The sequence below is a fragment of the Protomyctophum parallelum genome (assembly GCF_964188405.1).
Source record: "Protomyctophum parallelum genome assembly, chromosome: 15".
NCBI lineage: Eukaryota > Metazoa > Chordata > Actinopteri > Myctophiformes > Myctophidae > Protomyctophum > Protomyctophum parallelum.
In genome coordinates this window covers 31,007,741-31,020,735 of record NC_139710.1, presented here as the reverse complement: position 1 = coordinate 31,020,735, position 12,995 = coordinate 31,007,741, and the positions used below count along the sequence as shown (strand labels likewise).

The 12,995-nt window shown below is 47.0% G+C and overlaps 1 protein-coding gene across 1 annotated transcript in view; it reads left to right on the top strand.

The window, feature by feature from the left end:
• The window catches only part of kcnt1b (potassium sodium-activated channel subfamily T member 1b), a gene marked incomplete at both ends in the record, with an annotated part of 159,410 nt that overhangs the window by 79,425 nt on the left and 66,990 nt on the right, over positions 1–12,995 (top strand). The window contains 3 exons of the mRNA XM_083783435.1: positions 4,946–5,025; positions 11,131–11,227; positions 12,844–12,903. Coding sequence (XP_083639561.1) covers positions 4,946–5,025; positions 11,131–11,227; positions 12,844–12,903 — 237 coding nt within the window. The remainder of the gene's footprint in view (positions 1–4,945; positions 5,026–11,130; positions 11,228–12,843; positions 12,904–12,995) is intronic.

Sequence of the window (12,995 nt, the reverse complement as noted above, 5' to 3'; positions counted from 1 at the left end):
CACACACACACACACACACACACACACACACACACACACACACACACACACACACACACACACACACACACACACACACACTGTCTCCATGGTGATACAGTGGGTAAAGGGATGAATTAGAGAAAGACCCAGATGACATGTCTCTCTCTCTCTCTCTCTCTCTCTCTCTCTCTCTCACTAACACGCACGCACGCACGCACACGCACACACACACACACACACACACACACACACACACACACACACACACACACACACACACACACACACACACACACACACACACACACACACACACACACACACACACACACGCGCGCACGCTCTGTCTGTTTCTCTCTCTCTCTCTCTCTCTCTCTCTCTCTCTCTCTCTCTCTCTATCTCTCTCTGTGTGTGTCTCTCTCTCTCTCTCTGTGTCTCTCTCTCTCTCTCTCTCTCTCTCTCTCTCTCTTGGCTGCAGTATTGTCCTGCACCTCCTCTTGTCATCTCAGAGGAGGAACTACAGTATCTCATCTCAGCCAGTCAAGTCTATGCGGACTTTTAGGATATTTTACAATGTTTGTTTAGAGCACTTAACAGTATGACGTAAAATCATTCGCCAGCCAAGTCTATGCACTTTAAGAAATAGAAATCACCAAAGTGGAAAAAGCAGCACTCCAAAAAGACGGTGGAGTAGAAGTATAGCACGTATTGTGACACTCTGATCATTACTGGAACCTCGGAGCTGGCCGTTATGCCCATCCCGTCTTCGTCTCGCATTAGACCATCGGCTCTCATTAACCTTTTAATTTCAACAAAATGTATTAACTCAGAGAGAGTGGAAATGCACCAAATAGATGTGTGCAGGTCTGCAACTCTGGGTTGTGTGTGTATACGCATGGAACCTCATGGTTCCATTTGGTTCCATTTGTAAAATGTCTGAATTAAACAAACACTGGGTGTTTTACCGTGCAGTGAACTTGAGCCACGCTTAAAAGCAGCACTATGTATCTGTCGATAATAAAATATACTGTTATTCCTGAGGAGCTCTTTGTGACCTGGGAGTTGTAGAGGATGAGTTTCATTTTGTTTTCTATTGTCCACTATTATACCATGATTTAAGAAACTCTTTTTTTCAACAAATTCAGGATAAAGAACCCAGATCTGTTTTATGTTAATCACGGCCCCAGTTCAGATAATAAAACCCACACATTAGAACCAGGGTCCTATTCCATTATTCCTAGCTGCGCTGTTCAGGACACTCAGCTAAGAGCCTCGGGGGACACTCGGCTAAGAGCATCGGGGGACACTCGGCTAAGAGCATCGGGGGACACTCGGCTAAGAGCCTCGGGGGACACTCGGCTAAGAGCATCGGGGGACACTCGGCTAAGAGCATCGGGGGACACTCGGCTAAGAGCCTCGGGGGACACTCGGCTAAGAGCATCGGGGGACACTCGGCTAAGAGCCTCGGGGGACACTCGGCTAAGAGCATATGGGGACACTCAGCTAAGAGCCTCGGGGGACACTCGGCTAAGAGCATCGGGGGACACTCAGCTAAGAGCCTCGGGGGACACTCGGCTAAGAGCATCGGGGGACACTCGGCTAAGAGCATCGGGGGACACTCGGCTAAGAGCATATGGGGACACTCAGCTAAGAGCCTCGGGGGACACTCGGCTAAGAGCATCGGGGGACACTCAGCTAAGAGCCTCGGGGGACACTCGGCTAAGAGCATCGGGGGACACTCAGCTAAGAGCCTCGGGGGACACTCAGCTAAGAGCATCGGGGGACACTCAGCTAAGAGCATCGGGGGACACTCAGCTAAGAGCATCGGGGGACACTCAGCTAAGAGCATCGGGGGACACTCAGCTAAGAGCCTCGGGGGACACTCGGCTAAGAGCATCGGGGGACACTCGGCTAAGAGCCTCGGGGGACACTCGGCTAAGAGCCTCGGGGGACACTCGGCTAAGAGCCTCGGGGGACACTCGGCTAAGAGCATCGGGGGACACTCGGCTAAGAGCATCGGGGGACACTCGGCTAAGAGCATCGGGGGACACTCGGCTAAGAGCATCGGGGGACACTCGGCTAAGAGCATCGGGGGACACTCGGCTAAGAGCATCGGGGGACACTCGGCTAAGAGCATCGGGGGACACTCGGCTAAGAGCCTCGGGGGACACTCGGCTAAGAGCATATGGGGACACTCTGCTAAGAGCCTCGGGGGACACTCGGCTAAGAGCCTCGGGGGACACTTGGCTAAGAGCATCGGGGGACACTCGGCTAAGAGCATCGGGGGACACTCGGCTAAGAGCATCGGGGGACACTCGGCTAAGAGCATCGGGGGACACTCGGCTAAGAGCATCGGGGGCGCGCCTGAAGGCAGGGGCTGGGATGGACGGTGGCTCGCCTGGGGACGGACGGACGGACGGACGGACGGACGGTGGCTCGCCTGGGGACGGACGGACGGACGGACGGACGGTGGCTCGCCTGGGGACGGACGGACGGACGGACGGACGGTGGCTCGCCTGTCGGAGGACCGTCAGCTTGGTCCCGAGATCCAACTGGGAGCTTTTTAAACCATTCTGACCTGAGATCAGATTCATACGAGGTTTCCACTGGACACACACTGGTCTGATTAAATTGGTTGTTCAGTAATGAAGTTTTTGTTTTTGGAAAAGTCATAGAGAAGGCATGGCAGTTACGTTGGAGAACGATGTATTCATGAGTTAACTGTCTATTTGTATGTACAATTTTGTGTCTTGTAAGCCCGTGCGGGCTGGGCATCTTATCATGTAGGACACTTTAATTAGAAACTGTTGTAGAGAGTTCATTTAAACTCTTGAGTTGAGAGGATACAGATGTAATCCCTCAAAACAGAGGCTGAATCCGTCTGCGACTCCCCTTAACGACGAGTTGTTAGTAGGAACGAAAACAAAGGAGCACTCTAGAAGGGGAGGGGCTAAAAGAGTTTAAACGGGCCAATTAACATCCGGTCTCCGGGAATCGGCCGAGGCGACTCCTCCTGAGACAAATTCAAAGGAATTGTCTTTCTCTTTTCTTTATCGCCGATGATGCGTTCCCAGACAGATACAAATGGAACCCAAATGGATTGATGATGCGTTCCCAGACAGATACAAATGGAACCCAAATGGATTGATGATGCGTTCCCAAACAGATACAAATGTAACCCAAATGGATTGATGATGCGTTCCCAAACAGATACAAATGTAACCCAAATGGATTGATGATGCGTTCCCAGACAGATACAAATGGAACCCAAATGGATTGATGATGCGTTCCCAGACAGATACAAATGGAACCCAAATGGATTGATGATGCGTTCCCAGAGAGGTACAAATGGAACCCAAATGGATTGATGATGCGTTCCCAGAGAGGTACAAATGGAACCCAAATGGATTGATGATGCGTTCCCAGATAGGTACAAATGGAACCCAAATGGATTGATGATGCGTTCCCAGAGAGGTACAAATGGAACCCAAATGGATTGATGATGCGTTCCCAGACAGATACAAATGGAACCCAAATGGATTGATGATGCGTTCCCAGACAGATACAAATGGAACCCAAATGGATTGCGTACTCCCGTGAGCACCGCGTGATTCATGCGGTGCTCTTTGTGCCACACGAAATAATTGATGTTTTGTGAGAGACCATCAGACCCCAGTGACCAATCCAGAGAGTCCTTTCTGGGGCCTAATGACCATCAGACCCCAGTGACCAATCCAGAGAGTCCTTTCTGGGGCCTAATGACCATCAGACCCCTGCAGTGACCAATCCAGAGAGTCCTTTCTGGGGCCTAATGTTCACTTTGCGGTGACGCACACTGCAGTTATATGATGACACAGAGTCCGTAGTTATTAGTGTATACAGTATGCATCCAGTAGTGTTGTATTGATGTGCATTTAAGTGATGGTGTTGACTCACACCTCACAGGGGAGCCATTATTAAATCCCCTATACTGTACCTGTGATAGCAATAACCCAGGATGTGTCATGTTCGTGTGCCCCCCCCCCCCCCCCCCATCATTATGAGAACATTAGCACATCACTCTCCTTAACCTGTTCTGGGCGGGAACCCCTTTTGGTGTTTTTATGTTATACTTCAGCTATTGAAAAATAGCAGATCTACAAGCTCATAGCTCGAGTGCCGCACTACGAGTTTGTAGCCGTAGGTCTGCTATTTTTGAAAAAGCGTGAAAATGTGACACAAATCTTTGAATATATATATATATTCTTTTTTTTTCTTTTTTATCCCACGATTTTGTAACCCATTTTTCACCCCTGTGTCAATCATCTAATGTGATCCTGGGCTCTACACACCCTCCACCAACCTAGTCCCCATATATGGGGGACAAGGGGAGAGCAACGGACTTGAACTCATGCTTCCTTCATGCCTGAGTGTCCAAGTTGCTCCTTTACACCTGACAGGGGGGGGGAGTTTCCCTGGTTGGACGTAGCGCGTGGAAGGAACACGTTATTCCAACCAGTTCCTTTCCCCTCCATCAGGCGCCCCGGCTGGCCAGGGGGAGGCAGTTTAGTGACCAGGATGCATGTTTTTTGTGAGCGTACCTACCCTAGGGGACACGGGGAGAACATGCAAACTCCACACAGAAAGGCCCTGTTTCCTGTCCACCTACTATCTATCGATATAGGCAAAAAGACCCCCCAAAATGTTTTATGTAAGATTTATACCCAGGATTCAAACCTGAGTCAAATCACCCTACGTCTCAGTCAGGAGGCAGGTCCTTTCTCGGCAAGCATGGGGGACGACACACTGCTGGCTTCTGAGTTCAAGCTGACATTCAAGCTGCATTATAGATTCTAGAACAAAATTATTAGATTTGTATAACTTTTTTGCGTGCGTGCGTGCGTGCGTGCGTGCGTGCTTGTGCGTGCGTGCGTGCGTGTCTGACTCCTCCTAACCTCTCTCTCTCTCTCTCTCTCTCTCTCAGGGTTCAGGTGGAGTTCTATGTCAATGAAAACACATTCAAGGAGAGGCTGAAGCTTTTCTTCATCAAAAACCAAAGGTCAAGTAAGTACACATCGTCAAGTCTCTGTGTGTACATACTGTACATACAAGCGTACGTACAGGTACATACACGTGTAGCATTATGTTTTACTTTAGCTGTTGAAAAATAGCAGACCTACAAGCTCATAGAGTGCCGCTCTACGAGCTTGTAGGTCTGCTATTTTTGAAAAATCGTGAAAATGAGGCACACATGAATGTATATATATTCTGAGCACATTGAGAACACATTGAGAGACATTTTAACTCAAATCTTTGCTTCTGGGGGGACTTGCATCGTTCCAAGTAGGCCATGCAGTCAGTGCCCAGCGGGCACCGCTCAGTGACGTAGAGTCTGTGGGGGCCGGAGGGCCAGGGCCCCCATGAGGACTTTCGGGGAATTGCACCCAACCGCACTGAAGACAGTCATGACACTGTCCAACACCGCCCTCCCCTGGTTAAACCAGGCATGACACCGTCCAACACCGCCCTCCCCTGGTTAAACCAGGCATGACACTGTCCAACACCGCCCTCCCCTGGTTAAACCAGGCATGACACTGTCCAACACCGCCCTCCCCTGGTTAAACCAGGCATGACACTGTCCAACACCGCCCTCCCCTGGTTAAACCAGGCATGACACTGTCCAACACCGCCCTCCCCTGGTTAAACCAGGCATGACACTGTCCAACACCGCCCTCCCCTGGTTAAACCAGGCATGACACTGTCCAACACCGCCCTCCCCTGGTTAAACCAGGCATGACACTGTCCAACACCGCCCTCCCCTGGCTAAACCAGGCATGACACTGTCCAACACCGCCCTCCCCTGGCTAAACCAGGCATGACACTGTCCAACACCGCCCTCCCCTGGCTAAACCAGGCATGACGCTGTCCAACACCGCCCTCCCCTGGCTAATCACAAGCTCACAACGCGTCGCAGCGCGACGCGTTGTGAGCTTGTAGATCGGCTATTTTCAGCATGCAACCAAAGTGTAAAATTACTTATAGTGGATCTCTTGTCCACTAGTCCCTTCCTAACATTTTAGTCTAGTTTTTATTTGTCGACGAAATTGTCAGTATATTTAGTCTTAGTTTTAGTCATCGTAGCTTAATTTTCATTTAGTTTCCATTCGTTTTTGTCAGTGAAAAAAGGTAGTTGACGAAAATTTTTCGTCTTAGTTTTAGTCGACGAAAACAACACTGGTATATATATATATATATATATATATATAGGCTATTTGAGAATAGACGATTGTGTGGGCGTCCCTGCAGGCGCAACATCGTTTTCAGGAGATTGTTCTTTGGCCAAATGCGACTCCTTGGCATCTCCATATAATCTCTCCAGACGATCTCTGACCTCGTCCTCGTCCGTCAGCCGTGTTGATGGAGGAGTGTGTTGTTTCAACATCCTCCCTCGTGGAATCAGTGTTGTTTTCGTCGACTAAAACTAAGATGAAAAATGTTCGTCGACTACCTATTTTCACTGACAAAAATAAATGGAAACTAAATGGAAACTAAGCTACGATGACTAAAACTAAGACTAAATATACTGACAATTTCGTCGACAAATAAAAACTAGACTAAAATGTTAGGAAGGGACTAGTGGACAAGAGATCCACTATAAGTCATTTTACACTTGGTTATAGCTGATCTACAAGCTCACAACGCGTCGCAGCTGTGAGCTTGTAGATCGGCTATTTTCAGCAAGTGTAAAAACACTCATTACGACGGCATCAAGACCCTCAAAAATACATTTTAGTCGACTAAATCAACTGTAGATTTAGTCGACTAAAATCTTATGACATTTAGTCGACTAAAACTAGACTAACACTAAGACATTGGGCGGTGGGGGGGATTGCAGCCGTCCGTAGGTGCCCTTTGAGAGCGGTTTTGAAGGAGTCAAGGGATTCACATGTCTTAATGACTGTTGGTAGGGCGTTCCACATTTTGGTGGCATAGGAGCGAAAATAATTTAGTCCCTTGTTTGTGCCGAATCTGGGTTGTACATGGTTTGTTGCACTCCCTCTGGTGTTGTGGGTGTGGACTTCGTTTACATTAAGGAAGTATTTAGACAGGTACATGGGTATCTTGGTGGTGTAGCGAATCTTGTGGACCAGACCCATTGCAAGATGCTGTACTCTGTCGTCGACCCTAAGCCATCCCCGCCTGTCAAAGTGGGCAGGGGTGAGGTGGGTTCGGGGGGTGAGGCCAAGTCATTGTCATTGTCATTGTCATTGTTATAGTAAGAGAAAGTCTGACTGTCTGCCGCCGGCCGTATGATTCCTATTAGTAGATAAAGGGAGGCAGAGTCAGGCTGCGCTGTTTAGTATCTCCTGTGTGTGTGTGTGTGTGTGTGTGTGTGTGTGTGTGTGTGTGTGTGTGTGTGTGTGTGTGTGTGTGTGTGTGTGTGTGTGTGTGTGTGTGTGTGTGTGTGTGTGTGTGTGTGTGTGTGTGTGCGACTGTGCATGCACGTGTGTGCCTATACAAGAAGAGAGAGAGAGAGAGAGAGAGAGAGAGAGAGAGAAGCCACGTGCATGTGTGTGTGGCCGTGCCCCTGACGTCGGTACTTCACTTTATTCTTTCATTTCGACAGGTCGGTGCATAATTATATTAATGGACATCATACAATATAATGCAACGTAAATATACCGAATTGAGCTGAAATGCTCATTTCAAACACAGTCCCCCCCACTCACATACAGTAGGCAGACACGTCGTGGATATTATTTCCGCTTTTCTACACAGAGAGGATCTAATGGATCTCACCGAGTGGCGCGCTATGAGCTTGTAGATCTGCTATTTTTCAATAGCTAAAGCATAACATAATGCTAACACCAAAAGGGGTTCCCGCCTAGAATGGGTTAAACCATGTGGTTACGGACCCCCTCCCCCCCCCATGTGGGTCCGTATAACAAGTGACACGCAGCAAAGGTCGTCAGGATCGGCATTCGAAACCCGCGACACGCTGTCAGCTTGGATCTTTTGTCCGCATTGCAGCCTATAGGTGGCGCTACGCCAGCGGCTCGGGCCAGAAAATACATTTTCAAAATGAGTTTTCATCCAATCATTCATTTCATGAATGGGCAAATTTCATCCAACCCATTCATGCGAGCACAAGTATAGGCTATGATAGATTTATGCTCATTTCTTTCCATCATAACTTCCAATTTCACTCCTGGCGTCTCCATCCAATCTAATCCAATCCACTTTATTTAGCACGTTTCAAAACTGATGGAGGGGAAAGGAACTGGTTGGAATAACGTGTTCCTTCCACACGCTACGTCCAACCAGGGAAACTCCCCCCTGTCAGGTGTAAAGGAGCAACTTGGACACTCAGGCATGAAGGAAGCATGAGTTCAAGTCCGTTGCTCTCCCCTTGTCCCCCATATATGGGGACTAGGTTGGTGGAGGGTGTGTAGAGCCCAGGATCACATTAGATGATTAACACAGGGGTGAAAAATGGGTTACAAAAATCGTGGGATAAATATTATGAGGATATTTATGTTATAGTTGAATGAAAACCACTGCTCTATAGCAGTGGCTGCAAACGGAATGTAGATCTATTCACCACTCTCAACACTAAAGAAAATCCCTTTATGCACCTCTAAATGACCACTATAAGGATTGTGTGCTTAATGTCAGCTCTAGCTTCGTCACTGAAGCATCCACTGTGACTGACGGAGAAAAGAACAACAGCTCTTCTAATGGAAATGTCACGCCTCGCCATAGGGCGCCGTCAGTCAACATGTCTGCTGTGTGTGTGTGTGTGTGTGTGTGTGTGTGTGTGTGTGTGTGTGTGTGTGTGTGTGTGTGTGTGTTGTTTGCGGTTGCCCAGATTTGCAAATCATTTTAGTATTGACAGCCAGTGCTCGATCTAAAGGAAAACCTTTCACTTCAGATGAAGCCGCAGGTGGCTGGCCAAAAAAAACGCCACATCATTATTAGTTCAAGCAACTAGTGCCCCCCGCTGGCTGTCACGTGTAACTGGCAGCCCTGCCAGAGGTAGTTGTGTGCACTATTACGCTGTGATCACATGCATGCATGCGCCCATAGGGGATTGTATTTACTGCGTGGGGAGAAATGTGTTCAGAGTCGCATTTATAATGGGGAGAACGAGACATATTGTACATACGCACATGCACATGCAGGTGCCCTTGTACAAACACACACACACGCACGCAAACACACACACACGCACACGCACGCGCACACATACACTGTGCATGGATTCCATCGAGATTGGATCATTTGATAAATAGGACTTAGCACTTACAGTAGCACGGCTTACTGGGAGGGTGCCATGCCTATAATTAGCAGCTTCCTAACATGGAGAAGGCACTGCTATATACTGTACCATATACTGTACCTCGGTCCACTTCATATCTATTGCTACTGTAGGCATGTAACGATTCACTCAACGATTGCGATGTTTGAAACACAAAATGTGTTTTCCAGACAAAAATGACCACGTTTCTGTTTTCTCTTTTCCTCTTTTCAGTGCAGTAGCAAATGACTGAAAACTCTTTTTCTCATTATTATCTTAACCCGTTTATGCTTGACATCGAAATAGAAAAACGTTCGCTCTGAAAGAATAATATATTCAAAGATTTGTGTCGCATTTTTACGATAAAAATAAATAAATAGCAGACCTACAAGCTCGTAGCGCGCCACCGAGTGGCGCGCTACGAGCTTGTAGGTCTGCTATTTTTCAATAGCTAAAGCATAACATGATGCTTAGTTAAAACACCAAAAGGGGTTCCCGTTCAGAATGGGTTAAAGATCCTGTGTTTTTCTTCTGTTTGTGCGGTTTTCTGTTGTTTTGCATCACGATACATCTTTTATTACGTCGATTTAAATCGATCTGTGCCACTGTCGTCGTGCGACGAAGTGGAGCATTAATTAAAAAAACAAACATAAGACGTTGGAATATGTAAATGAGATTTCCGCCCAGAGCAACTATATATATATAGGCTAACGTGTCAATGCATCCGTTCTCCTGTTCTTATGGCCCTCCTTGCTTTTGCTCCTTACAGTATGTGAACATAAATAAATAATCCTGACCTCTATGTATACGGTATGTTGCGCATGCTAATATAATGTACTTCGTAATAACGGGGTCCATTTGGTTCCATATTGTACACTCCCTGCGCTGAATTAACACTCAGGATTCTAACGGTGTAAAGGTTTTCCCCACAGTGTGGTCTGAGCATTTCAAAGTGTGAGGGTCACAATGAATCACTGCTGACAGCTAGGCTGGATTACACAGGCTTCATGGTGCAGACTGTTGTGTCTCTGTGTGTGTGTGTGTGTGTGTGTGTGTGTGTGTTTGTGTGTGTGTGTGTGCGTGCATGCCTGTGTGCGTGCCTGTGTGCGTTGCTGCGTGTGTGCGCGGGTCAGCGACAGCAACAGCGAGTGCTAAACAAGATGACAGCGGTACAACTGTACAGTACAGCATGGTGTTTCTGTACAGTATAGAGCATGCAGTGTTTCTCATGTCAAGGACCCAGAAATGAATGTAGTTGTGGTACGGACTTACTTACTTACTCCTCTGCGCCCCCTATGGGACGTGAGGCTTCAATGAGCGCTCTCCATTGCATCCGATCTCTGGCAGCATGTCGCTCCTCTCCTTCCCAGGACAGGTTCATCTGTTCCAGCTGCCAGGTGGTCTTATAGGCCTCCCAGGTTCTCTTTTGCCTGGTGGTGTCCATTTTAACCCATTCTGACCTGAGATCAGATTCTATAAAATGTCTTCTACATCCCGACAGTTTTCTATAAAAGCTATGTTTCTATGTCAGTCGTTCTTAGATTTTTCCAAAAATAGCAGACCTACAAGCTCGTAGCGCGCCGCTTGTAGATCTGCTATTTTTCAATAGCTATATTATAACATAATGCTGACACCAAAAGGGGTTCCCGCCCCCAAAATGGGTTAAGGCGGTACGGACACCCGCCTGAAAAGATTATTTTATAACCCTGGACCCAAACTATATAGTGAAAAGAAAATAAATCAATTCAGGGATATATCGCGATTTCTTTATTCCACGATGACTGACACGTTGTCTGGCTGTCATGGGTCGTGGTCATGGTGATGACCCCTGGTGACCCCTGGTCGTGTGGTGTGTGTTCTCTGCTCCTCAGGTCTGAGAATCCGCCTGTTCAACTTCTCCCTGAAGCTGCTGACGTGTTTCCTCTACGTGATGAGAGTGTGGCTGGACAACCCCGAAGAAGTGGGATGGTGAGAGACGCTCGCTCGCCGCCCTGACACCCACAATGCACCTGTACTGTTGTTTTACCCTGACACCCACAATGCACCTGTACTGTTGTTTTTGTCTATTTTAGTGTATAGTCTTTGGAATGAAACTAGTCTTAGTCTTCCAGTCACCTGGAATGTTTTTAGTGTTTAGTCTAGTTTTAGTCGACTAAATATCATAAGACTTTAGTCGACTCAATCTACAGTTGATCTAGTCGACCAAAATACATTTTGGCAGGCCTTGTTGCCGTCGTAATGCAGGTTGATTGTACACTTGACCTACAAGCTCACAATGTGTCGCAGCGCGGCACATCTGCTATTTTCAGCATGCAACAAAGTGTAAAATGACTTGTGTCTTACTTACACTGGATCTCTTGTCCACTATAGACCCTCGCAAACATTTTAGTCCAGTTTTTATTTATTGAGGAAATATAGTCGATATATTTAGTCTTACTTTTAGTCGTCATAGCTTAGTTTTCATTTAGTTTCCATTTGAGTCATTGATAAAACCTGCTAACATGGTCTGCTGTGCAAAAGGTCTACTGTTCATCGTTCCAGATGCGCCCGTGCCAGCTTTGCATTTGGGCATTTTAGTCAAATGACAATGAAATATTGCTCATATTGCTGTGGCAATAATGCAAATAATGGTGACACTAAACATATTACAGCCCTTCTGTAGCATGCACTTATAACTGAGTCGTATAAAAAACCATTCGTGTCTATCCACCTCTAGCATCATCTGATAATATTTGCAGTTTGTTATCAATAGAGAGTATGCACATGCATGATTTTCCCATCAGGACACGCCCCCCTCATCTAGACTGAGTGGCAAAACATTGAGCAGCATGGAGTGTTGGAGTTTGGAAGCGCTCGTTGTAAATCACTCAACCGTCCTGCCGTACCACCTGTTTCTAAATGTCACATAATGCAGGAGGCAGCAAAATGTTGTGTTATTGAAAACAAGCACGTACAAACTCTGACACTCTGAAAAATAATCAAATGCAGGGCATTTCTTGACAGAAAGTAGCTCATAACGTTTCTATGGTGGATTTTTATGAAACAAAGACTTTGCAGATAGAAAGAGGATAATTCAAGCTTTTCGTACAGCTGCAATGGTGAGTTTAACATTGTTTAATGCAATCATGCAGGACTTTGATGTTGGTGAGTTTAACATTGTTTAATGCAATCAGACAGGACTGTTCTGTTTGGATGAATGGGCTGTCAAGGCCAGAATGTATAGTTTATTGCCACTCAGTGGGCGCATATACCCTCCATATCAGGATGCAATTATTGTGTTTGTGTCTTATCTCGCTCCAAGTATACTGTAGCATAAATGGCCGGTCCTCGTCTCTCAGTGGAGAGCGGTGTGGAATTCATACAGAGATGGTTGTTATATCATGCACCGTGCTGGCGGCTCTAAAAGACGCAGCAGGCTGTTCCTTTATGGCAGTAAACTGACTGGACCATTTCCCCACGGGGCATGTTTTCTAGGCTCGCTGCGTGCCTGCGTGCGTGCGTGCCTGCAGGCACACTCGTTCACACTCATAGACACATGAATGGAGGCAGATCTTTCACACTTTTCCTCCCGTTTTCCTTCACAGTCCAAACTGTCAAAACAGCACAAGGAGTTTAGAACCCAAAGACAACGACACAATCAACTGGTAAGATGATGTCAACGTGCCCGAATGTCTCGTGAATTTGGTTATCCCTGTAGCAATTAATATGGCGTATGTATATGAGCTATGAAACGAGA